Source organism: Haematobia irritans, chromosome 5 (assembly GCF_050003625.1).
Source record: "Haematobia irritans isolate KBUSLIRL chromosome 5, ASM5000362v1, whole genome shotgun sequence".
NCBI classification, from domain to species: domain Eukaryota; kingdom Metazoa; phylum Arthropoda; class Insecta; order Diptera; family Muscidae; genus Haematobia; species Haematobia irritans.
In genome coordinates, this window is record NC_134401.1 from 85691596 (window position 1) to 85715615 (window position 24020).

At 32.8% G+C, this 24020-nt stretch overlaps 1 protein-coding gene across 2 annotated transcripts in view; it reads right to left on the reverse strand.

Moving 5' to 3' along the window:
• Hil (peptidase hillarin) overlaps positions 1-24020 on the reverse strand; it is a 162932-nt gene that overhangs the window by 69480 nt on the left and 69432 nt on the right. For both annotated transcript variants that reach the window (XM_075309280.1, XM_075309281.1), the window contains exon 2: positions 5304-6400. In XM_075309280.1, coding sequence (XP_075165395.1) covers positions 5304-5492 — 189 coding nt within the window. In that variant the 5' untranslated portion in view covers positions 5493-6400. The remainder of the gene's footprint in view (positions 1-5303; positions 6401-24020) is intronic.

Consider the following 24020-nt stretch of genomic DNA (forward strand, 5'->3'; position numbering starts at 1 on the left):
AACAAGTATGTACGTACGTCCGTAAGTTCGGCCAGGCCGAATCTTATGTACCCTCCACCATGGATTGCGTAGAAACTTCTCCGAAGGACTGTCATCCACAATCGAAATACTTGGGTTGTGGTATCTTAAAACTTCTTAACATCGTTTTCTAAATTGTGAGTTAGTCCATACGTGGTATATATTAGACAAAAAAGTTATGTATAGTTAAGTCTACAAATAATTACCAATCGATATTGACTTTTTGCACGGTACGTAGAGAGCCAGATTTGAAATATGGGGGTCGCTTATATGGGGGCTATATACAATTATGAACTTGATATGGACCAATTTTTGTGTGATTGGAAATCGATTTATCTGAGGGATATATAACTATAGACCGATGTGGAACTAGCTAGGATGGTTGTTAACGGCCATATACTAACACAATGTACCAAATTTCAACTGACTCGGATGAAATTTGCTCCTCCAAGAGGCTCCAAAACCAAATCTCGGGATCGGTTTATATGGGGGCTATATATGATTATGGACTGATATGGACCACTTTTGGCATGGTTGTTAAATATCATATGCGATCACTACGTACCAAATTTCAAGCAGATCGGATGAATTTTGCTTCTCCAAAAGGCACAGGAGGTCAAATCTGGGGATCGGTTTATATGGGAGCTATATATAATTATAGGCTGATAGGAACCAATTCCTGCATGGTTGTTGGATACCATATACTAACATCACGTACCAAATTTCAACCGAATGGGAAGAATTTTGCTCTTCCAAGGGGCTCTGGAGGTCAAATCTGGGGATCGGTTTATATGGGGCCTATATATAATTATGGACCGATTTCGACCAATTTTTGCATGGGAGTTTGAGGCCATATATTAACACCACGTACCAAATTTCAACTGAATCAGATGAATTTTGGTCTTCCAAGAGGCTCCGGAGGTCAAATCTGGTGATCGGTTTATATGGGGGCTATATATAATTATGGACCGATGTGGACCAATTTTGGCATGGTTGTTAGAGACCATATACTAACACCATGGATCGGATGAAATGTGCTTCTCTTAGAGGCCTCGCAAGCCAAATCGGGAGATCGGTTTATATGGGGGCTATATATAATTATGGACCGATGTGGACCAATTTTTGCATGGTTGTTAGAGACCCTATACTAACACCATGTACCAAATTTCAGCCAAATCGGATGAAATTTGCTTCTCTTAGAGGCCTCGCAAGCCAAATCGGTGGATCGGTTTATATGGGGGCTATATATAATTATGGACCGATATGGACCAATTTTTGCATGGTTGTTGGAGACTATATGCCAACACCATGTACCAAATTTCAGCCGGATCGGATGAAATTTACTTCTCTTAGAGGCCTCGCAAGCCAAATTTGGGGGTACGTTTATATGGGGGCTACGCGTAAAAGTGGACCGATATGGTCCATTTGCAATACCATCCGACCTACATCAATAACAACTACTTGTGCCAAGTTTCAAGCCGATAGCTTCTTTCGTTCGGAAGTTAGCGTGATTTCAACGGACGGACGGACGGACATGCTCAGATCGACTCAGAATTTCACCACGACCCACAATATATATACTTTATGGGGTCTTAGAGCAATATTTCGATGTGTTACAAATGGAATGACAAAGTTAATATACCCCCATCCTATGGTGGAGGGTATAAAAATGAACTAAAAGTAAATAATAAAATCATTGGCGCCAAATCATGACCATTTTAAGCATACAGTAGTTCATTCTTACTATTTTTGGGAATCGTACGAAAATTTTCGTTTGCTTTAGTTCATATTGAACTTATGTAAACGTTGAACTTTATACCCACGTTTAGCTCATAAAAAAAAAAAACAAGTAAGGAAAGTCTAAAGTCGGGGGGGGGCGACTATATTATACCCTGCACCACTTTGTAGATCTAAATTTTTGATACCATATTACATCCGTCAAATGTTTTGTATTTGTCCCAAACACATACATTTAAATATCACTCGATCTGGACAGAATTTGATAGACTTCTACAAAATCTATAGACTCAAAATTTAAGTCGGCTAATGCACTAGGGTGGAACACAATGTTAGTAAAAACAAAGAAAATGTTGGTATTTTGACCATTTTTGTCGAAATCAGAAAAACATATATATGGGAGATATATCTAAATCTGAACCGATTTCATTCAAATTTGGCACACATGACTATATTACTAATTGTACTCCTAGTGCGAAATTTCAACCAAATTCTGCCAAAAATCTGGCTTCTGGGGCCATAGAAGTCCATATCGTACGAAATATATATATATATATATATATATATATATATATATATATATATATATATATATATATATATATATATATATATATATATATATATATATATATATATATATATATATATATATATATATATATATATATATATATATATATATATATATATATATATATATATATATATATATATATATATATATATATATATATATATATATATATATATATATATATATATATATATATATATATATATATATATATATATATATATATATGGGAGCTATATATAAATCTGAACCGATTTCAATCAAATTTTGCACACTTGACTATACGACTAAGTGTTATGTTTCTACAAAATTTCAAGCAAATCGGTATAAAACTATGGCTGCTGGGTCCATATTAGTGCATATCAGGCGCAAGATATATATGGGAGCTATATCTAAATCTGAACCGATTTCTTCCAAAATCAATAGGGTTCTATTCTGACCCAAATTAGGAACATATGCCAAATTTGAATGCGATTTGACGTAAATTCCGACCTAGACTTTGATCACAAAAATGTGTTCACAGACACACGGACATGGTTATATCGACTCAGGGACCCACCCTGAGCATTATTGCCAAAGACACCATGTGTCTATCTCGTCTCCTTCTGGGAGTTACAAACATATGCATTAACTTATAATACCCTGTTCCAGTGTGGCGCAGGGTATAATAATAATAAAATTTAACTACAAACAAATAATTTTTGTGCAATAAAAATAAGCATTAGTTAACTACGGAAATTTTTTCTGTGTATATAAAGCTAAAACTTATTCAAAAATATGAAATATCTTTCAAGACATTTTTTAAAATATATACTGAAATTCGAGTTTGAACTTGTAAATTTGAAGTGTGGAATTTCATACGACACGATCAATGAGAAGAAAAAACGAATAAATTCAACTTGGTTTCCTAGTATGAACTACGCAAAACTGAAAACTCCTCTACTTTGAGCCCGATAAAAACTTTAGAGCGGGACAAGCTTTTTTCAGTGTACAGTTCATATCACATATATTGAGGCAAAACTTTAATGCAATGTTTTAGAGTGCCACATATCCTAAAATAAATCTTTCGTAATCTTGCGAAAGTTTGTAGAATACACTGAAAAAAAAATCATGTCCGATTCCAAAGATTTTTACTTTACTCTAATAATTTTGGTATTGATTCCGAGCCAAAAGAAGCGGAGAATTCAATTCTCTTTTAAATTTAAGTTTTGCGTACTTCAGTTTTATTTTAATTTTTCGTTTTTTTAGTTTTTTTTCATATGCTATCAAAATCCTTTAAAAACGTGTTAATGACAACTTTAATTTCCAAGTTCAGACTCGACTTCTAGTAGAAATTATGTTTCACTCTAGTAGAAAAATGTTTCAACTAAAAACGTCTTTAAACTAAAGTGCTGAACAACATGTACTAGTTTTGAAGACTTTTTTGCTTTGTAGTCAAGATGCAAAAATACAACAAATTTAAAGACAATATCATTAATTTTAAAGAATTTTTCTGAATTATTAAAGTCAAGTTGATCTTAGTCCAAACAAAAAATTCTTTCATGTTATGATACCAGTTTTTAAGTCGAATAACTTAATTATAATGACAAAACGACTTCAGCAATGTCTCTAAAAATAGATTTCAATCTGTTGTTGCAGTAATGTAATAACAAATTAAAATCGAAAAAATACGATTAAGGGATTGTAGCTATATGAGAAGATGATGCACAGTGGTGGTGAAAAAGTGATTCAACTAGGGAGAAATGATTCTCGTGTGTAATTTCCATAAGAAATTAGCATATAAGACCCAAATTGAATCATCTCACCCAGCCAGATCTTACTAGAGACTATGGAAATGTGGATTAGCCAACACTGAAACATATGTATAGTCAGGCTTGTAAGATGGGTATTTGGCATTTTTTTTTCAATAGCATAATAATACCAATTCCTTAATCTTCATGTCCAATTAGCTCGCATTTAAAATTGTAATTAATGACTTCATTGAAAAGTTTATCGACTTTTGGTAAACCACTTTGTGTCAGAGAAATGCGTCTTCGCTTTCGTATTATAAGGACGTGAAATCTTTTGCCTCACGGCAATATTTTTTTCAGTGTATATAAAAAAATACTGAAAATGAAAGAGGGGAGCATATGGCCATTAAAACCCTATCTAACAAAAAATTCTCCGAATTTTGAAATTTTCGTAACTCACGCGTGATTCACGCTCATGACAACGGCGTGAGTGTGCGTGAGCGTGATTGACTAAATATCGAGCTTGAGCGTGAGTCACGAAAATATTATATTCGTGAGTGTGCGTGAATAACGAATTTCAGAAAACACACTTACGAAAATAATCCCACTCACGAAAATAAAACACATACGAGTTGAATTCATTTACAATTTTTGTGTCACCTATGTGATGTTAAAAGTTCAAAAACGCTCTCGATTTTAATTATGCTCATGTTTCAGCCAGGTCCTTCAAGTAAATTACTCATAAAATTATTCGTGAGTCACGACATTTCTAATCGTGAATATGCGTAAATATGAGTCTTTAAAAGATTTTCGTGCGTGTGTACAAATTTTCTTTTCGTGAGTGTGCGTGAGCGAGAGTCCTACCAAAAAATGGCATGCGTGATTTTTCGTGAGTAAGATTTTTCCATCGTGAGTGTGAGTGAGTAAAATATTACTCACGTGCACACCTCTCATCAGAGATACCATAAATATATTCGCATCCTATTCTCCCTTTATCCAAACTCGTCTGTTCCGTTAAAATTCGGTTTCTCGATTTTAGCCAAAAATTCGATTTGTCGAATTTGCAAAATTTTCAAAAGTCGAATTGGAAGATTACTGAAAGTCCTTTCAAACTTTTTTGGACATTTGTATACCCACAGAAGACTAGGCAAATATACTCTTTTAATTACTTTCAATTACTCAAAGCGAAAACAAAAGACTTAAGACACAAACTTTTCATTCACATATTTGCTACTACTCACCTCTTTGTCATCCTGTTTGTGTTGATTATTAAAATAGGTCTTCAGTGTTAGTTTTGTGCCACAATGCACACATTTGAAGCAACCAGAGTGAAAGAAGGTGAAGTCCTTCAAAGGACCAACACGATCCACTTGATAAACGGTTTCGCTGCAACGCAGGCATGTTGATTCATAGAAATTTGGACGATACATATTTGGAAATTTTGAATTTTGAACTTTTTCTTTTTAATTAAGAATAATAAACACTTATAAATATATATATTTTTTTAGATTTAAGAAATATTATTGCACTATCTATGTATCTATGGGTATGAATAAAAATTAAAACTTTTGCGATTAAATATAAACTTTAATTTTCTTCCTTTCGTAACTCTTTCTTTTTTCTTTTCTTAAGACACTGCACAGAGTTGATAGCACAAATAAACATTGGTAAAACGCAATGAAGACAATGATGAGGTGGTAACGAAAATAGACAAGACGCCCCAAGATGATACTACACCGACTAGTTGTTTTTGTAGCTGTTGCATGCAGCCAGCGATTATAAACATATTTCTTCAAATTTCGAAGGGGTGGATTTTTCTCGATTTGGCGTTTCGCGATTTCGTTGTTAAATTATGCCTTAAATTTGTTTTTCGGTTTTTCTTTTTGTCTTAATCTTAATATTAATTTAGCTTATAAGTTTAATCGTTCGTTGAATATTTTCTTTTTTTGCCGCGGGCTTTTCTTGTTTACGCTTAGTATTGAGCTGAACTATTTTTCTCTCAAAGCCCACTGGAGTTTGGCCCAAAGCCGTTGAAAGATTTCGCTTTTCTTTCTGCTTCAGTTTTTTTTTCACTTTTACAAATTATTTTCTATTGTCGATGTTTTCGTGATGAAGGCTTTGAATTTGAAATGTGAACATTTTTTGGTGCGTGTTTGAGTTGAGATTTGTATTTGTAACTGACATCAGGGTTCATTCATACAGGGCGATCGATCTGGAAGACATATTCATGCGAGTTATGCGTGCTGCTCACGTTTTTGTTTTTAATTTTGTATGCAGTCCACGAATGCGTGAGTGAGATTATAGCCAGCTGAAATGAATTTTTTTCTCGTTCCACAATCTGTAAAAGAGCAAAAAAAAGACAAAAACATTAAATCGGGTATGCAATTTACACGTTAGTTACTTATTTGCATGTTAAGAAATTGATTCATTTAAGAAAAGTTCATGTTAATTTGATTTTAATTATTTTCATTCCCCTGAAAGCGCCATTCATTAGTTTCGAAGAGATATACATTTTAGGTTTGGATAGCATTATTTCAATTGTGGGTGTTTAATATGGTAGATTGATCAAACGGAACTAAACCAATAATCGTAAGAATATTTTAATGGACATAAAAGGCTATTTTAAAGAATTTTTTAATGCATTTTTTGAACGTGGGTGCATAGAAAACATGTGTTCATGCTGTTAGACATAAGATAATGTGCAATTCGTACGTCACACAACACATTGGATTGTGGGTTTGATTTGAAAACGGTTGACCCCATTTCCCGTTCCATAATGAGGAGCATCGCATTGCTAAAATTAGGAAGTGAGTCCCCATTTGCATAATTTTCCATAATTTCTACCAAAGAAACTCTTATTCAGCGATTTCATATTATATTCAATCATAAGGAATCTTCTATTTTAAGGCTTGTCCAAAAGAAGTGTCACATCATATGTGGAACCTAAGCAGATGGTAGATAAACCGCCGCACAGTGGGTTGAGCGGTAGGCAAAGTGGCGATTAATTCAGGAAAGCCGTAATTTTAAAATATTGTTATTTTTTATTGATGGATAGTCATAAATACATAAAAAGGCATAACTAGAAACAACAAAAAAAATTTTAAAAATTGTTGTTTTAATCTTTTATGGCCTTTTTTGTATTTTGGAAAAAATGGTCTTATATCACAATTTTCGCTGTAATTTTTCAAAGAAAAACGATAAATTAGGAAATGCAATTCAAAATTAGAGCATACTTAATGTGCTTTTAGAAAAAAAAATTGCTCTTAAAAAATAATAATTAATAAATATTTAATCTGTATTTATATACCCAAAATTTTAAATTAAAATCCGATTTTTTTTCTTCAAATTCCGTAATTCCACATATTTAAAAAAAATTACATTAGAAAATATTATTATATCTTATTGATCAATATTCATAAAAAACATAGTATAAAAATAAAACAAACAACCATTAAAGGAAAAAAATAATTAAAAAAATATAATTGTACGGTTTTTTATTTACTTCATTTCATTAATTTTAAAAGTATTCATAATCATCATTTACTTCACAACCATTATAAAATTAATTTACTTAATAATAATAATTTTCTTCTTAATCATCATACAATTCGTTAACATAATCTTCATCTTCATTATCTTCATCATCTTCGTCACCATTATCATTTTCATTTTGGGTAAGAATAAGTAACTCCAATGCAGTCTGAGGCATTTGCTGCATTTTCATTTTGCAACTCTTCCTCTTGCTCGAAATAAATGGATCTGAACTGAAGAAATCTATTAAAGACGTCTTCTATTGTATTTTCCCGACTGAATTTACGGGAAAAGTGCTCCCTATACCTTTGGAGTCCTTATTTCTGGCTTCCTGAGATTCTTCAGTTAGCTTACGAAGCTTTGTAAGTAATTTGGAATTAATTAATTAATTTTTTTTCGTGAGTGCGTGTGATTTATTTTTTAGCTTTGCCAATAATAAACTGTACACTCAGTAGCTACAATAACAAATACTAAACGGAATATAAAGACAAAAGCTAATAAGGTCAAAGTGTTTTTTTTGTTTATTTTTTCATATATATTTTTAGCGACTGGAGTTATTTTACAAATTCTTTAATAAGTCAAAAAATGCAACAAAAAGGCAAAAAGATGTTTTGGAATTTATAAGCTGAAACTTCATATTTTAAGAAAATATAAGCAGTTTTACTAAGTTTCACCGATAATTCAGATGAAATCCAATACAAACATCAAAAATACCTCATTTTTGGAGCAATTTCCTTATATTTTTTTTCAATATTTCCAAAACATTTATCTAAACAAACAAATATTTATCATATGCTCAAATACCTGAAGTAGACGGCTCCATTATAAAATTTTCACTTTTAGAAGTCTTAATTAAAAAAATTATCACTGGAAATATGCAAATTTTCACTTTTTACCAATGCGCGCAAAAATAATAATAATTATTGAACTTTGAAGACACACTGCAAATAAAGTAAACAACTAAGAACTTTTATTTTGGCATGTAGTGATGTAGAATTTTATCTTCTTTCACCCGGTACCAAATACGGTTATTAAAGTTAAAGTTCATCTTTTGAATTAATCGCCACTTTTGATGGATTTCAACCCTCTGTGCGCCGTTGAAAGACTTTTTAAAATTTGGCCGACTCTAGAAGTTACCATTTGTTATGTAGATATTACAAAATAAACCAAGATTAAATTAATAAAAAAATGGTATACAATTATCAAAAGTAGTTTTGCAAAAAACAAAAAAAAAACACATTCATGACATTGCCCATTTTTGATGTAATCCGAAACTAATCAGTGATAGAAACACATTTACATCCTCATCACACCCACATCCATTTTGTCACATTTACATCATCACATCGCACCAGATTGGATAGCATAACGGCTGGCATACTACCCTAACGATGGACATGTGACATCATTTCCCAGATTAACATTTCACAAACAACAACAAAAAATAGCAACAAACTGTTGGTTTGTCGTTTATAATTACAGTGTGATGTTATCGGCTATTGTAAAAACATAGTACGGTGTTACAATTAAAATATAGTAAAAACAAAGTAATTCCAGCAAACTATGGCAAAACAAAATAATACACAGTGAATAATATTAATATTCGAGAAATATCTTTATGTTTGCCTAATATATATGCAGGCTGGTTTTTCGTCCAAACCAATTACTTTACATATCATTACAATTGTAATACGAGCTTATTGGACATGATGTTTAGGCTGGGTGATATGATTCAATTTGGGTCTTATATGTTAATTTCTCAGGAAAATTACACTCGAAAATTATTTCTCCCAAATTGAACCATTTTTTCACCACCATAGTGGAAGCCAAAAATAAACTAAATAAAAAATGAAACGCTTGAAAACGAGCATCACAAACATTGTTCTTTTGTTACATGCTTTTGTGTTTCGTCGAACAAGTCCAAACTTTTATTAAAAAAAATCTTACAACTGTAATGTGAAGATTGAAGCGAAACAAACAATACAAAACTTAATTTAATTAAAAACAAGTATATACAGCAGTAAGTTCGGCCGGGCCGAATCTTAAATACCCACCACCATGAACCAAATATTAAGGTTTCCTTTGAAATTTCAGGAGGGCGTGTGGACTTGAAATAAATTTAAAGATTTCACCTATGAGGACTATATCAGATTCTGGATTTATAAGAACCATTTTTGTTTGAGTTTTAGAGGAATTATTAACATCTCTTGTAAGTGTGCAAGAAAATTATAAAATAACGTCTGATTTGAAATCTTAAATCTGTAGAAGTACATTGAGTTTCAAGCAATTTTCATGATCAGTGCGCCTTCTACACCCTCAAGAAGTGAAATCGGTCTATATGGAGGCATTACCAAACGGACCGATAAAAACTTAATCCGATACACGTTTTTGTGAGCCTAAAATACCAGAATATTTACAATTTCAGGCAAATTGTGAAGTTTCACAAAATATTGGGTATACGCTAGTATAGTATAGGATACTGTAGTAAGAACTATTTAATAAAAATCAATTTAAATCCAGTACGTTTGCATTTAAAACTCCAACATTGACATAGATTTTAAATTTCAATTTTATTGAATAGAAAAATTTGTTTTCAATAAGTTCAATTTCTGTGCTTGATTGCTTTAAAAAAAAAATACCAAAGAAGAAACAATCAAACTGGACTCATCATTAATAATATTAACAATAAAGCTTATTGGTGAGTTAAAATACGAAAACGGGATATATAAAACTATAAAATTTATATTTTTTTACAGTCTCGCATAACTTGAAAAATAAGTTTATCAGCGGCTGTGGGTTTGTATCCCGCAGCCGTAGCACTTTTGAGAAATTTTAAATCAATTAGTACGAGACTCCGTATATCAATCGTATGGTGATTTAGATATTGTTGCTGGTTACAAAAAGGAATTTCGAAACTCGTGACGAAAATTTGATTGAAGGAAATCTTCCTCTCGTCACAATTAATTTGTGTTACTAACTGCTGCGAGCGTCAAGCAAGAGCTTATGTCCTAGTCCTCAGACCGGCTTATTGCATTGTCTAAAATTGGACCCCTAAATATAATATAATTGGAAATTTGGATGCTGGGTTTTATCTAGCTTAATTTATAGAAATTTCTTACTCCATTAGTCTTTAATATTCTAATTTTTTTATTTGAACCACGATATCAAGCGCTTGTCATCGTTGGATTATTATGTAAGTATTAATTAATTTATTATCATTAGAAGAGAATTTTGTACACCTCATTAAATATTTTATTAATTCACATATCATTATAATATAATACTTAGTTTAGCTACTCATTTATAAAACCTAGAGACATAATTATCTTGACCGACACTTATTTTGAATGGATTTAAAATTGTAATACAATCGATTTTATCATGAAGTTCTAAATTCCTTTTGTTTAGTTTTCTCGAAAGTGAATATGTGGAAGGATAGTTTTGTGGGCTGCCAAAAGTGTACGGTGGTCAGCTGTGGCAGGAAGGGTCGTAAGACTACTAGAGGAACGTTGAGTAACACCATAATTTTCCTCAACTAAATAAAATAAATTCAGTTACGCGACGACACCTTAGTTCTTTTATTTTTTTTTTTGTTTAAGCAGTTCGTGTCCTTCAAATTTGTTTAAGCTACCTAAAATCTTTTATGTTTTGTAACCGGACCCGGATATACCTTTTTAGGCAAGAACACCCCCCATTTTGAACTGAGCACGGCTGGTATAATAGGTAGCAAAGTCCAGAAAAAGGGTATGATCGGTCGGAGAGTGGGTCGTTACATAAATAAAATGGCGCCCAACGTGGGGCAACATCAGCGAGCTTGTCTTAATTTAGCGCAAACAAATAATATTCATATCGCCTTCGAAGGGTTAAAAAAAAAAAAAAAAAAAAAAAAAAAAAAAAAAACGAGCTGATATTCCCCAACATATTCATTACACGAACTGCATTTTCACATTAATTTTAATTTGATTGACTCAATTAATGAATTGCTGGATTATCGTTTCCTTTGATTGTATTGAAATTGATCCCAATCAGATTTTGAGCCTTTTCATTTTTTTTGTGTTTGTAGTAGAATCTGTAGTGATTTCTAATTCTGTAATATTACGAGATTTTACCTACGGTTTCCATTACAAATTTCTTTGATAATTTTTAGTTGGTTTAATCGGAACGGAGTTATTATGGATTGGTGTGGTTTAGTCTATGGAATTGGTAACCACATCCCATTATACGTCTGTTTCCACCCCTTTGTTGGTTAACACGTCAGTAACTGAATTTTAGCAAAATTACAAAACTATCTTATACAATTCATGAGTAGGGGAAACTTTAACATTATATCCGTGACATAGCGTATTACGTAAAATCAAAAAAAAAAAAAAAACAAAAACAAAAATACAATAATAAATAAATTAGTTAACTAAATAAAGAAAATGTCAATTTGTCCAACATGCCGTTGACAAGAAGCAATGAGAATTTGAATGAATTGGAGAGAGCAGAACGCAGAAATTGTAGCTTTGTAATTGATTTGAATACAGAACAAAGAACTCCAGATCGCGTTGGCGTAAGAACCAGATCTCAATCAAATAGAGGGGAACATCCTACTCAATCAACAGATCATACCAATGTCCAGGATGACCGAATTAGAGCTCTTATTAGAGAATCGATACAAAGTTTGAGAGAGGAAATTACCTCAGGGATAGTTAGGGAAATTCAGGCTAGTGGAATGAATCCCAGAAGAAATCAAGATTCTAGGGCTGAATCATCCCACATAACCTTGACAGGAAATTCTGAGACAGATAGAGTATCGAATATAATTCGAAATTGGAGGATAAAATTTAATGGTTTTTCTAGTACTAGTACTGTGGAGGAATTTATCTATAGAGTAAATGTACTCACTTCAAACAATCTTGGGGGTGATTTTGAAGTCTTAAGTAGACATGCACACCTATTGTTCGATGGAAAGGCTCTAGAATGGTACTGGAGATTCCATAGAAGACAAGAGAATATTGATTGGTTCTCTTTATCAAATGCATTAAAAGCGCAATACAAAACAGATTGTTCTGATTATGATATATTAGATGACATAAGAAAACGCAAACAAAAACATAATGAAGACATTGACGATTATTTAGAAATAATTTCTTCAATGACGGACAGACTTAGAGTGGCCATAATGGATGCTGATCTTTGCGAGATAATTTTGAAGAACTTGCGCCCGGAAATTAGACATGAATTACTGCATTTGGATATAAGTGGTGTCGCGCAACTTAGGAGAGAGGTGAGAAAGCATGAAAAATTTATGCGAGAAATTCACCAAAAAGAGACTAAGATATCTAAGGTTCGCATTGCTGAAGTAGAAGATTTAGATGATGGCCCAAAAGATAGTGAAGAAGAATTCGATATATGCGGAATAAATACTATAAAGTGTTGGAATTGTAATGAGATTGGACATACCTACATAGACTGCACCGGACCAAGGAAGGTTTTCTGTTATGGTTGCGGGATGCGAGATATGTACAAGCCATTATGTCCAAAATGTAACGGAAAGAATTCGGGAAACGGAAAGGCGGATGTCCGCTCGAAGCAAGCCGGACATCCGGCAGCACAATAACTGATAATACTCCAATAGATAGTCCCCAATTACAAACTAGTAAAACCCTGATTAGCACAGAAGATATAGACCAAATACCAAGTAGTGAAACCCTGATTAGACCATATCATTTGAAAATGTCCCAAAATACGCAAAGATATAATTACAATATAGGAGAAAATAGCAGGAAGAAACAAAGGTCTGCAAGGCGTATAAAAGAATACTATAGAAAATTAAGAATTTATAATTCTTATCGGTTGTCGTCTATAGAAAACAGAGGAGGTGACGGCAGACCCTACATAAGGATTAGCATTGATGGAAATTCCGTCTCCGCTCTGTTAGATAGCGGGGCCAACAAGAGTGTTTTGGGGGGAACTCTAAGTCAGACTGTTATTAAGAAACAGGAATTCCGAAAGTGTACAGACAACGTAAAGACGGCAGATGGACAGAGGCAGAATGTACTAGGTTCAATCACAATGGATGTGACATTTCAAGATTGTACGAAGCCTTTTACATTTTTAATCGTTCCGAGCATACAACAAGAGGTTATATGTGGTATTGATTTTTGGGAGAAGTTTGGATTAGCGATTACTATACCAAATTGCATTAATGTCTTGGATACGGAGATAATAGATCCTGATAAGCTTGAACTTACCCAAGACCAGAAACGAAAATTAGAAAGTGTTGTAGCCACATTTCCCGATTCAGAAACCGAAGGGTTAGGATGTACCTCTCTTATTGAACATCGAATAGATACTGGGACAGCGAAACCAATTAAACAAAGGTACTATCCCATATCACCTGCAATTGAGAAGCAACTGGGTGGGGAATTGGATAGAATGATATCATTGGGTGTAATAGAGGTATCGCCGAATTCACCATGGTCATCACCAACGGTGGTGGTGGTCAAGCCCGGAAAAGTGAGGATGTGCCTGGATAGCCGGAAATTGAATTCTGTTACGGAAAAAGATGCGTATCCAATCCCTAATATAGATGGTATAATTTCAAGGTTGCCTCCAGTCTATTGCATATCAAAAATAGACTTAAAAGACGCCTTTTGGCAAATTAGACTGGAGGAGTCGTCGAAACAGAAAACTGCATTTACGGTTCCCAACAGGCCGTTGTATCAATTCACGCGGATGCCATTCGGTCTATGCAACGCTCCTCAGACGCTGTGTAGACTGATGGACATAGTAATTCCTTACCAATTGAAGACACACGTCTTCGTGTATTTAGATGACTTGTTGGTAGTCTCACAGAATTTTGAGCAACACTTGTCACATTTAATGGAAGTGTCGATGCAATTGAGAAAGGCGGGTCTCACGATAAATATTAAGAAAAGCAGTTTCGGGTTGAACAAAGTGAAATATTTAGGGTACGTAGTCGGAAATGGTACGTTAAGTGTGGATGAAGATAAGATAAAAGCAATTCGAGATTTTCCCGTCCCTAAAACTATTAAACAAGTCAGACGGTTCATTGGAATGACAAGCTGGTATCGGCGTTTCATACACGATTTTTCTGCTATTGCATGTCCATTGACCGAGCTGTTGTCAAAAAAGACACGGTTTCAATGGAACCCGGATGCCCAAAAAGCTTTTGATGCTCTGAAAGAACGGCTGACTTCAGCTCCCGTCTTAATTCACCCAAACTACAACAAGCCTTTTATTATACAATGCGATGCAAGCACAATTGGCTTAGGCGCGGTATTGGCACAGGAGGACGAAGAAGGTAATGAAAGGCCCATAGCCTACATGTCGCACAAATTAAATAAGAGCCAACGAAACTACTCGATAACAGAGCTGGAGTGTTTTTCGGTATTAATGGCAATTAAGAAATTTAGGCCATACGTGGAAGGACAGGAGTTCAAGATCATAACAGACCATGCAAGTCTTAAGTGGCTTATGTCACAAAAAGACTTAAGCGGTCGTTTAGCAAGGTGGTCCTTGAAGTTACAAGGTTTCGTATTCAAAATCGAGCACCGACGCGGCGTGCATAATGTTGTACCAGATGCATTATCTCGAGTATACGAGAAGGATAACGAAATCGAGGTTTCCGAATTAGAGACTAGCCCTACTATTGATTTAACTTCCAGAGAATTTCTGTCCAACGAGTACATAAAATTAAGACAAGAATACGAAAAAGCAGCATTGCCCGATTTTAAAGTCATAGATGGATATATATACAAACGTACGGGATTTTCACAAGGTGTTACAGATGAATCGGATATCTGGAAACTGGTAATTCCTAGTGGGCTGAGAGAAACGGCAATTTATTCAGCACATAATATTCCGAAGTCGGGTCATGCAGGTATCGCAAGGACGATAGAGCGGATAAAACGATTCTTTTATTGGCCAGGGTTGGTAGCCGATGTAAAAAGATATGTTATGCAGTGTGAGCTTTGTAGAACGTCAAAAGCCCCTACAATCGGAATGAAACCGCCCATGGGTCGAATGACCGAATCTGTAAGACCATTTCAAAGATTGTACGTAGATATAATTGGACCCCTCACACGAACTAAAACTGGTAATGTAGCAATTTTAGTAATTCTAGACCACTTTACAAAATTCTGTTTCTTGAAAGCATTAAGGAACATGACCGTGAAACCAATTATAGAGTATTTGACCAAAGAGATATTTTGTTGTTACGGAGTGCCTGAAGTTGTGGTGACAGATAATGGTTCTCAATTTACCAGTAATGAATTTAATGCGTTATTAACTAGACATGGAGTTCAACACATTTTGACGGCATTGTATAGCCCACAATCCAATGCAAGTGAACGCACAAACCGTGTTATAAACGAGGCTTTGCGTAGTTTTGTAAGAAACGATCAAAGGGAGTGGGATATCTATGTACCTAGCATAAATTGTTCGCTTCGAAATAGCTTCCACCAGAGTATAGGAAAGACACCATATCAAGCTGTATTCGGACAACATATGTTGAACCATGGAGACGATTACAAGATATTGCGAAAATTGGAACTGCTAGCTGAAGGAGATGCCCAAATCGAACGCCAAGATCAGTTCCAACTTATCAGGGACTCAGTAAGAAAATGTATGAGGGATGCGTATGATAGAAATTGCCGTAGTTATAATTTGAGGTCCCGGGCTAAAAACTTCGAAATTGGACAAGTTGTATATAGACGGAACTTTAAGCATAGCTCTAAGGCGGATCAATTTAGTGCCAAATTAGCCCCTGTAGGTGTAAAGGCTGTCGTAAATAGAAAACTAGGCACTGTTTACTATGAGTTAGAAGACGTCGATAGTGGGAACAAAGGAACATACCATGCAAAAGACATATGGACGTAACTTAGTAGCGGTTGGGTCTCACATTTTTTTCGGGAGGGGTATGTGTGGGATAGTTTTGTGAAGTTTCACAAAATATTGGGTATACGCTAGTATAGTATAGGATACTGTAGTAAGAACTATTTAATAAAAATCAATTTAAATCCAGTACGTTTGCATTTAAAACTCCAACATTGACATAGATTTTAAATTTCAATTTTATTGAATAGAAAAATTTGTTTTCAATAAGTTCAATTTCTGTGCTTGATTGCTTTAAAAAAAAAATACCAAAGAAGAAACAATCAAACTGGACTCATCATTAATAATATTAACAATAAAGCTTATTGGTGAGTTAAAATACGAAAACGGGATATATAAAATTATAAAATTTATATTTTTTACAGTCTCGCATAACTTGAAAAATAAGTTTATCAGCGGCTGTGGGTTTGTATCCCGCAGCCGTAGCACTTTTGAGAAATTTTAAATCAATTAGTACGAGACTCCGTATATCAATCGTATGGTGATTTAGATATTGTTGCTGGTTACAAAAAGGAATTTCGAAACTCGTGACGAAAATTTGATTGAAGGAAATCTTCCTCTCGTCACAATTAATTTGTGTTACTAACTGCTGCGAGCGTCAAGCAAGAGCTTATGTCCTAGTCCTCAGACCGGCTTATTGCATTGTCTAAAATTGGACCCCTAAATATAATATAATTGGAAATTTGGATGCTGGGTTTTATCTAGCTTAATTTATAGAAATTTCTTACTCCATTAGTCTTTAATATTCTAATTTTTTTATTTGAACCACGATATCAAGCGCTTGTCATCGTTGGATTATTATGTAAGTATTAATTAATTTATTATCATTAGAAGAGAATTTTGTACACATCATTAAATATTTTATTAATTCACATATCATTATAATATAATACTTAGTTTAGCTACTCATTTATAAAACCTAGAGACATAATTATCTTGACCGACACTTATTTTGAATGGATTTAAAATTGTAATACAATCGATTTTATCATGAAGTTCTAAATTCCTTTTGTTTAGTTTTCTCGAAAGTGAATATGTGGAAGGATAGTTTTGTGGGCTGCCAAAAGTGTACGGTGGTCAGCTGTGGCAGGAAGGGTCGTAAGACTACTAGAGGAACGTTGAGTAACACCATAATTTTCCTCAACTAAATAAAATAAATTCAGTTACGCGACGACACCTTAGTTCTTTTATTTTTTTTTTTGTTTAAGCAGTTCGTGTCCTTCAAATTTGTTTAAGCTACCTAAAATCTTTTATGTTTTGTAACCGGACCCGGATATACCTTTTTAGGCAAGAACACCCCCCATTTTGAACTGAGCACGGCTGGTATAATAGGTAGCAAAGTCCAGAAAAAGGGTATGATCGGTCGGAGAGTGGGTCGTTACAAAATAAGATAAAAACTACGGTTTCTACAAACCCAAGGAGTTAAATCGAGAGATCATTCTTATGGGGGCTATACTAAAATATGGATCGATACTCACCGTTTTCGACACACCTCTTTATGACCCGAAAATACCTCTAGATTTCCAATTTCAGGCAAATAGGATAAAAACTTCGGATTCTAGAAGCCCAAGAAGTAAAATCGGGAAATCGGTCTATATGGGGGCTATACCAAAATATGGACCGATACTCACAAAATATGGACCGATACTCAATTTCAGGTAAATTGAATAAAAACTGCGGTTTCTATAAGCCCAAGAAGTAAAATCGGGAGATCGGTCTATATGGGGGCCATACCAAAATATGGACCGACACTCACAATTTTTGGCACACGTATTTGTGGTCCTACAATACCTCTAGATTTCCAATTTCAGGTAAATTGAATAAAAACTGCGGTTTCTATAAGTCCAAGAAGTAAAATCGGGAGATCGGTCTATATGGGGGCTATACCAAAACATGGACCGATACTCACCATTTTTGGCACAGCTCTTTATGGTCATAAAATACCTCTGGATTTCAAATTTCAGGCAAATTGGATAAAAACTTCGATTTCTATAAGCCCAAGACCCCAAATCGGGAGGTCGGTTTATATGGGGACTATATCAAAACATGGACCGATATAGCCCATCTTCGAACTTGACCTGCCTGCAGACAAAATACGAGTTTGTGCAAAATTTCAGCACGATTGCTTCATTATTGAAGACTGTAGCGTGATTACAACAGACAGACAGACGGACATCGTTATATCGTCTTAGAATTTCTCCCTGATCAAGAATATATATACTTTATATAGTCGGAAATCGAAATTTCGATGTGTTACAAACGGAATGACAAACTTATTATACCCCCGTCACCATTCTATGGTGGTGGGTATAAAAACAGCATGTGTTTTTGCCTTGAAGCAGCATTTTATGTATGTGTGGACATGTGTTTTGTTTATCATTTTGGCATTATGCACACAAAAAAAATCTGATGCAATCACGAAATTAATTGACCCATTATTTTTTTAATTGAAATGTCTTCAATCACGAATATGATAGTATCAATCACAGTTTTAATTGGTGATTAAAAAAAATTGATTTCATTAGAAAATTTTAATTAATTTTTTAATTGATTCAATTAAAAATTTAATTGATGTTGCTTGCAAAACTCAATTATTTTTTTATTAAAAACGATAAATATTTTCAATGACTTTCTGAATTGGCTTAGAGTTTTTAATTGGAATAACAATTGATTATTTGAAATAAATTTTTAATTATAAAATAAAAAAATGTTGATCACGTTAAGTTAATTGTATCAATTAATTTTCTATTTAAAAATTTAAAATTTTCAATCATTAATTAACTTAATGTTTCTATCTTGATTAAAACGTTAATTGTATCAATTAATTTATTAATTGAAAACATTTTCAACTTCAATTAACTTTTTAATTGGAAATATTGATATTTTTTCTGTTTGGGCACAATTTTTTTTCTTGGTTCGTCAAAAGAAATCGGAACGTACGACTAGTCAAAATATACAGACAAAGGACATAATAATAAACAGTGGACAATATATAAAAATTACAAATGGATTTTCATAAAAAATAACGAAAGGGCACTATACTCTTTTAAGAGTTGGGACAGTAAACTGAAAAAAGGGGGAAACAGTGAAAAATTAACCAGTAAAATGTATAAAAACAAAGTTTAGTTCCTCTTTAGTAATAAGTAGTTCAAGAGGAGTTGACGGACACTTTCAAAAATAAAAGCGGGCATTAAGTTCGAGTTTTTCCACTAAAATTATTTTTCATTTTAGCAAAATTCGAATTTCTAAAAGCAGACCAATATTATAACTTTTTTGGCAAATTGTATTATAACTTCGTGGGAATGATCCAAAGCAACAATTGAAAAAAATATTTTCTTTAAAATGAATGAAATTATTCGTTAATAAAAATGCATATTTATTTGTATTTCGTATCGTGATGGGCACAAAGATTTCATGTTCCTACACACACAAAAATTTCACGAAAAATTTTCCAATTAAAATTTTAATTGCGTTTTAAAAAATATTCAATTAAAAATTTAATTGAGTCAACAAATTTTTTAATTGAAACAAAAATCAATTACAAAAATAATAGTATCAATTAATTTTTTAATTGGATCAATTAACTTTTTAATTGACCTTCAATTAATTTTTTAATTAATACTATCATTTCTGTGTTTGAAGACCTTTCAATTAAAAATTAATTGGATCAATTAATTTCGTGATTGAATCAGAAAAAATATGTTTGTGTGTATACTACGAATGCGACTTTTGGTTAGTACAAGGTTTGTTCAAATGACCAAAAGTCAATAAACTTTTAATTGAAGGCATTTTTCTTTCGAGATCGACTTTCAAATGGGTATCTTTAAATAAAAAGAAATTTCTTTTTGGTAAACTTTATTCGCAATTTAATTTATAAATACATATATATTAAATAAATGAAATAAAAAATAAGAAAATTCTGTGGTCAGAAATCAAACTGTCAAAAAAAATAGATACAAAACTTCAATATTATTGAAATCGTCCTTATTTTCTATGATAAATGTTTTCAAAAATTGTTGAAAGGAAGCCATGAAATATGTGAAAATTTATACTTGAAGTCGAGTCTGAATTTAGATATTAAAGTTGTGGTTAACACGTTTTTAAAGGACTTTGACACCAAATGATACGAAGGGAGAAAAATTTATGAATTCAAATTTGTTTACAAGTATGTAGGATTGCATTTATGATTGCAATTTTTTTATTTTGTATATAGTATATACTTTTTGTGATAAACGTTTATTCTTTTCCAGGATGTAAAAACAATTTCATAAAGACTAACTCAAAAAAAAATTTGTTTTCTTGCTAATTGCATTTTCCCTCACATCTTTCTCACATCCACGTGGTTTTTTAGTTCTTAACACCTTTTCCTGTAATACCAACAATGTTTTTTTACCTTTCGCCTGGACGCAGAATCGAACCGCGGACCATGCACTTTGTAAGCCAACACACTAACCACTGAGCTATGTACCTGTTATGGTCATCAATAGATAATTTTCCATATAAGTTATATTTATATACACCCAGAGAAGGAATATGATCACCTCAAATATGTTTTAAGAGCAAAATGTTATTTTTGGATGGTGACCATGTAACATGGTTTTCGCAACCATGTTATTTTCTCGGAAATCATGTATCTGATTTCGGCAAGCAGGTTATATTTGACGATAAAATAACATTTTAGTGACTAACATGTTACATGGTCACCATACAAAAATAACATTTTGCTCTTGAAACATGTTTGAGGTGATCATATTCCTTCTCTGCGTGTAGCATTGCTTGCGGCGCCCACGAACCGAATAAACAAAGTTTATTTAACAGAAACAAACATTTAGTTTGGCACCGTGGAGCAGTGGTTGCTACATCCAACTTGCATGCCAAGGGTCGTGGGTTCGATCCCTGCTTCGACCAAAGTTTTTTGTTTTGGTTTTTTTACATATATTCGGAAGATTCCGAAAAAATGTTCAACATTACATTGTAGTATATTAAATTTTGAACTGTAAAATGTGTCTTATTAAAGACCTAAAGTCAGAAAAGAACAGTGTTTGATATAAACGAAATGGACTGTGTTGTTGTTTCAAAAATAACTTTTTTATTGAAAACATAAAAATGTTGTAACAAACGAATTTTTTTGATGATAAACATTTAAAATTTTCGAAACAATTCAAAAAACTCTAACAAAAGAAAAACGTTTTCGGTACACGTTTTCCAAACGTTTTTTTTTTTTTGTGTGTACCAAAATCATTATTGTAAACACAAAATCATTGGAACCGGGCAAGCTTTTATTTTTAGAGAATGGAATTTTAGATTCGTCCAGAACGAAATTTCAGACAATCTAAATTTTTCTTTGTATTTTCTTAATACAAAGAAAAAATTAAAATTAAGAGCAAATAAAGTCAAATTAAGACAAGCGTCATAATTTCTCCTCAGATCCGGTAAAAATTTTGTATGCTGTATACAAGCTTCGTAATTTAAGGTATTATTATTGAATTACAAATACTGAATTGTAATTTTACAGAATGAAGAAATAAAATAAAACCATACAAAAATTGGTCCATAATCACATATAGCACCCATATAAACTCATTGCCAGATTTGATTTCAGGAGCTTGGTAGAGGTGAAAATTTCATCTGATCCGATTGAAATTTAGTACGTGATCTTAAACTGTGGCATTTAACAACTATGCAAAAACTGGTTCATATCGATATATGGCCCATAATTATATATAGCACCCCGTTTTAGAATTTACTTCTTGAGCCTCCCGGAAAAGCAAAATTAATTCGATGCGATGGATGACAGTTTTTAGTATACCAGGTGGAGAAAGACTCTGCAACCTAACATATAGGACACGTAATGTTCACAATATGAAGGACACATTTGTTTAAAATAACGATTTTTTTATTTTTATTATTTTCATCTATGGATTAAACCCTTACAGACTAACAGTAATATATTACATTATATACATATCGTTTGTTAATATATCAAGTATTTAATAATAATGTTATCTTTTTCTTTACATTGTATTTCTCTTCTGACAAATCAAGATAATAATAAAATTTATTGAATTCTTTACAAAGACGGCGAAATTTTAATTAAAAGAAAATTTATACTTTTTGCTTTAAAAATATGTTTAATTAAATTTATGACACGAATGGAAAATTGTGTCCCTCTGGTAAAGTCGTATGTCTTTGAACTAAGGCATATTTTCTTTAAAGCAAAAAAAAACATTTTTTATTTAAAGAAATCTTTAAATTGACTGATACATTGAATCCTTAGATTTAAGATCAAAATGCTTCAAATATAGGCTAATGCTTATTTTTGGAATTGCGTATCTTTGGTTTAAATTTTTTTTGTTGTTGTTTGATAGTTGACCTTTAAACTGTTAATTGTATTAAATTGTAAATTGTAATAAATAATGACAAAATATGTAGACGATGTATTCTGTATTTTGAATAAAAATGACGTTCAGACTACGTTATCAGCTTTAAACGCCTTTGATAGACAAATTCAATTTTTCGATGGAATCAGAAGAGGACAACAAGTTACCATACTTAGATACTATAATTCTAAGGCACAAAAATGGAATAAAAATCAACTGGTATCAAAAGCCAACAGCCACAGGACGATTGCTAAATTTCAACTCCAAACATCCTAGACGAATTATAATGAATACGGCTACAAATTTTATAAGTAGAGTACACGATATTAACGACAAAATATTCCATAAGGACAACGAGGGTAAGATAAGGACTATACTGCGATTAAATGATTTCCCGAATAAAACGATTGACGACCTAATTCAACATGTAAAAGAACGACAACATATCAAAAATGACGAAATTGAACCCAAAATTTATAAACCCTTGACATATGTCCCCCAATTTTCGGAACGATTCAAATCATCAAACATGTTTAACAAGGACAAATTTCAAATTGCACAAATGACTCATACGGCCATTTTCATGTAGCTCCGTTAGACTTTAACTTCCAGTTAACAGAAAGTAAAATGAAAATATCTTCTCTCCGGTTAACTTTAACTGAAAAATTTTTATCAGTTAAGTTCCTAACTGGCATTTTGACTTTATTAGCAAGATGGCAGATGTGTCCATAGTACGGTTTAAAAGTTCGTTAGCTAACGTAGCACTAACGGAGCTTCATGAAAATGGGGGATAATATAGTAAATCAATTCTTCAGCAAGACAAAATCCACAATTAAGAAAGAAGACAAGTCAAACGTAGTATATAAGATCAAATGCAATGGAAATGATTCGGATACTTGCCAAAAAGTATATGTTGGTACATCGAAAGATGGCACTTGCAGCACATTGCACTTTAACAGGACACAAAACAAACCTTAAGGACGTAGATATTTTGACGCAAGAAAACAACTATAAAAGGAGATTTACACTGGAGATGCTACATATTATAAATGTACCTGCAGAAAGACGGATGAATTTTAAGACTGATACGGACCATTGTGCACATATTTATAGAAATATCGTACAAAATATATCGAAAGACGAATT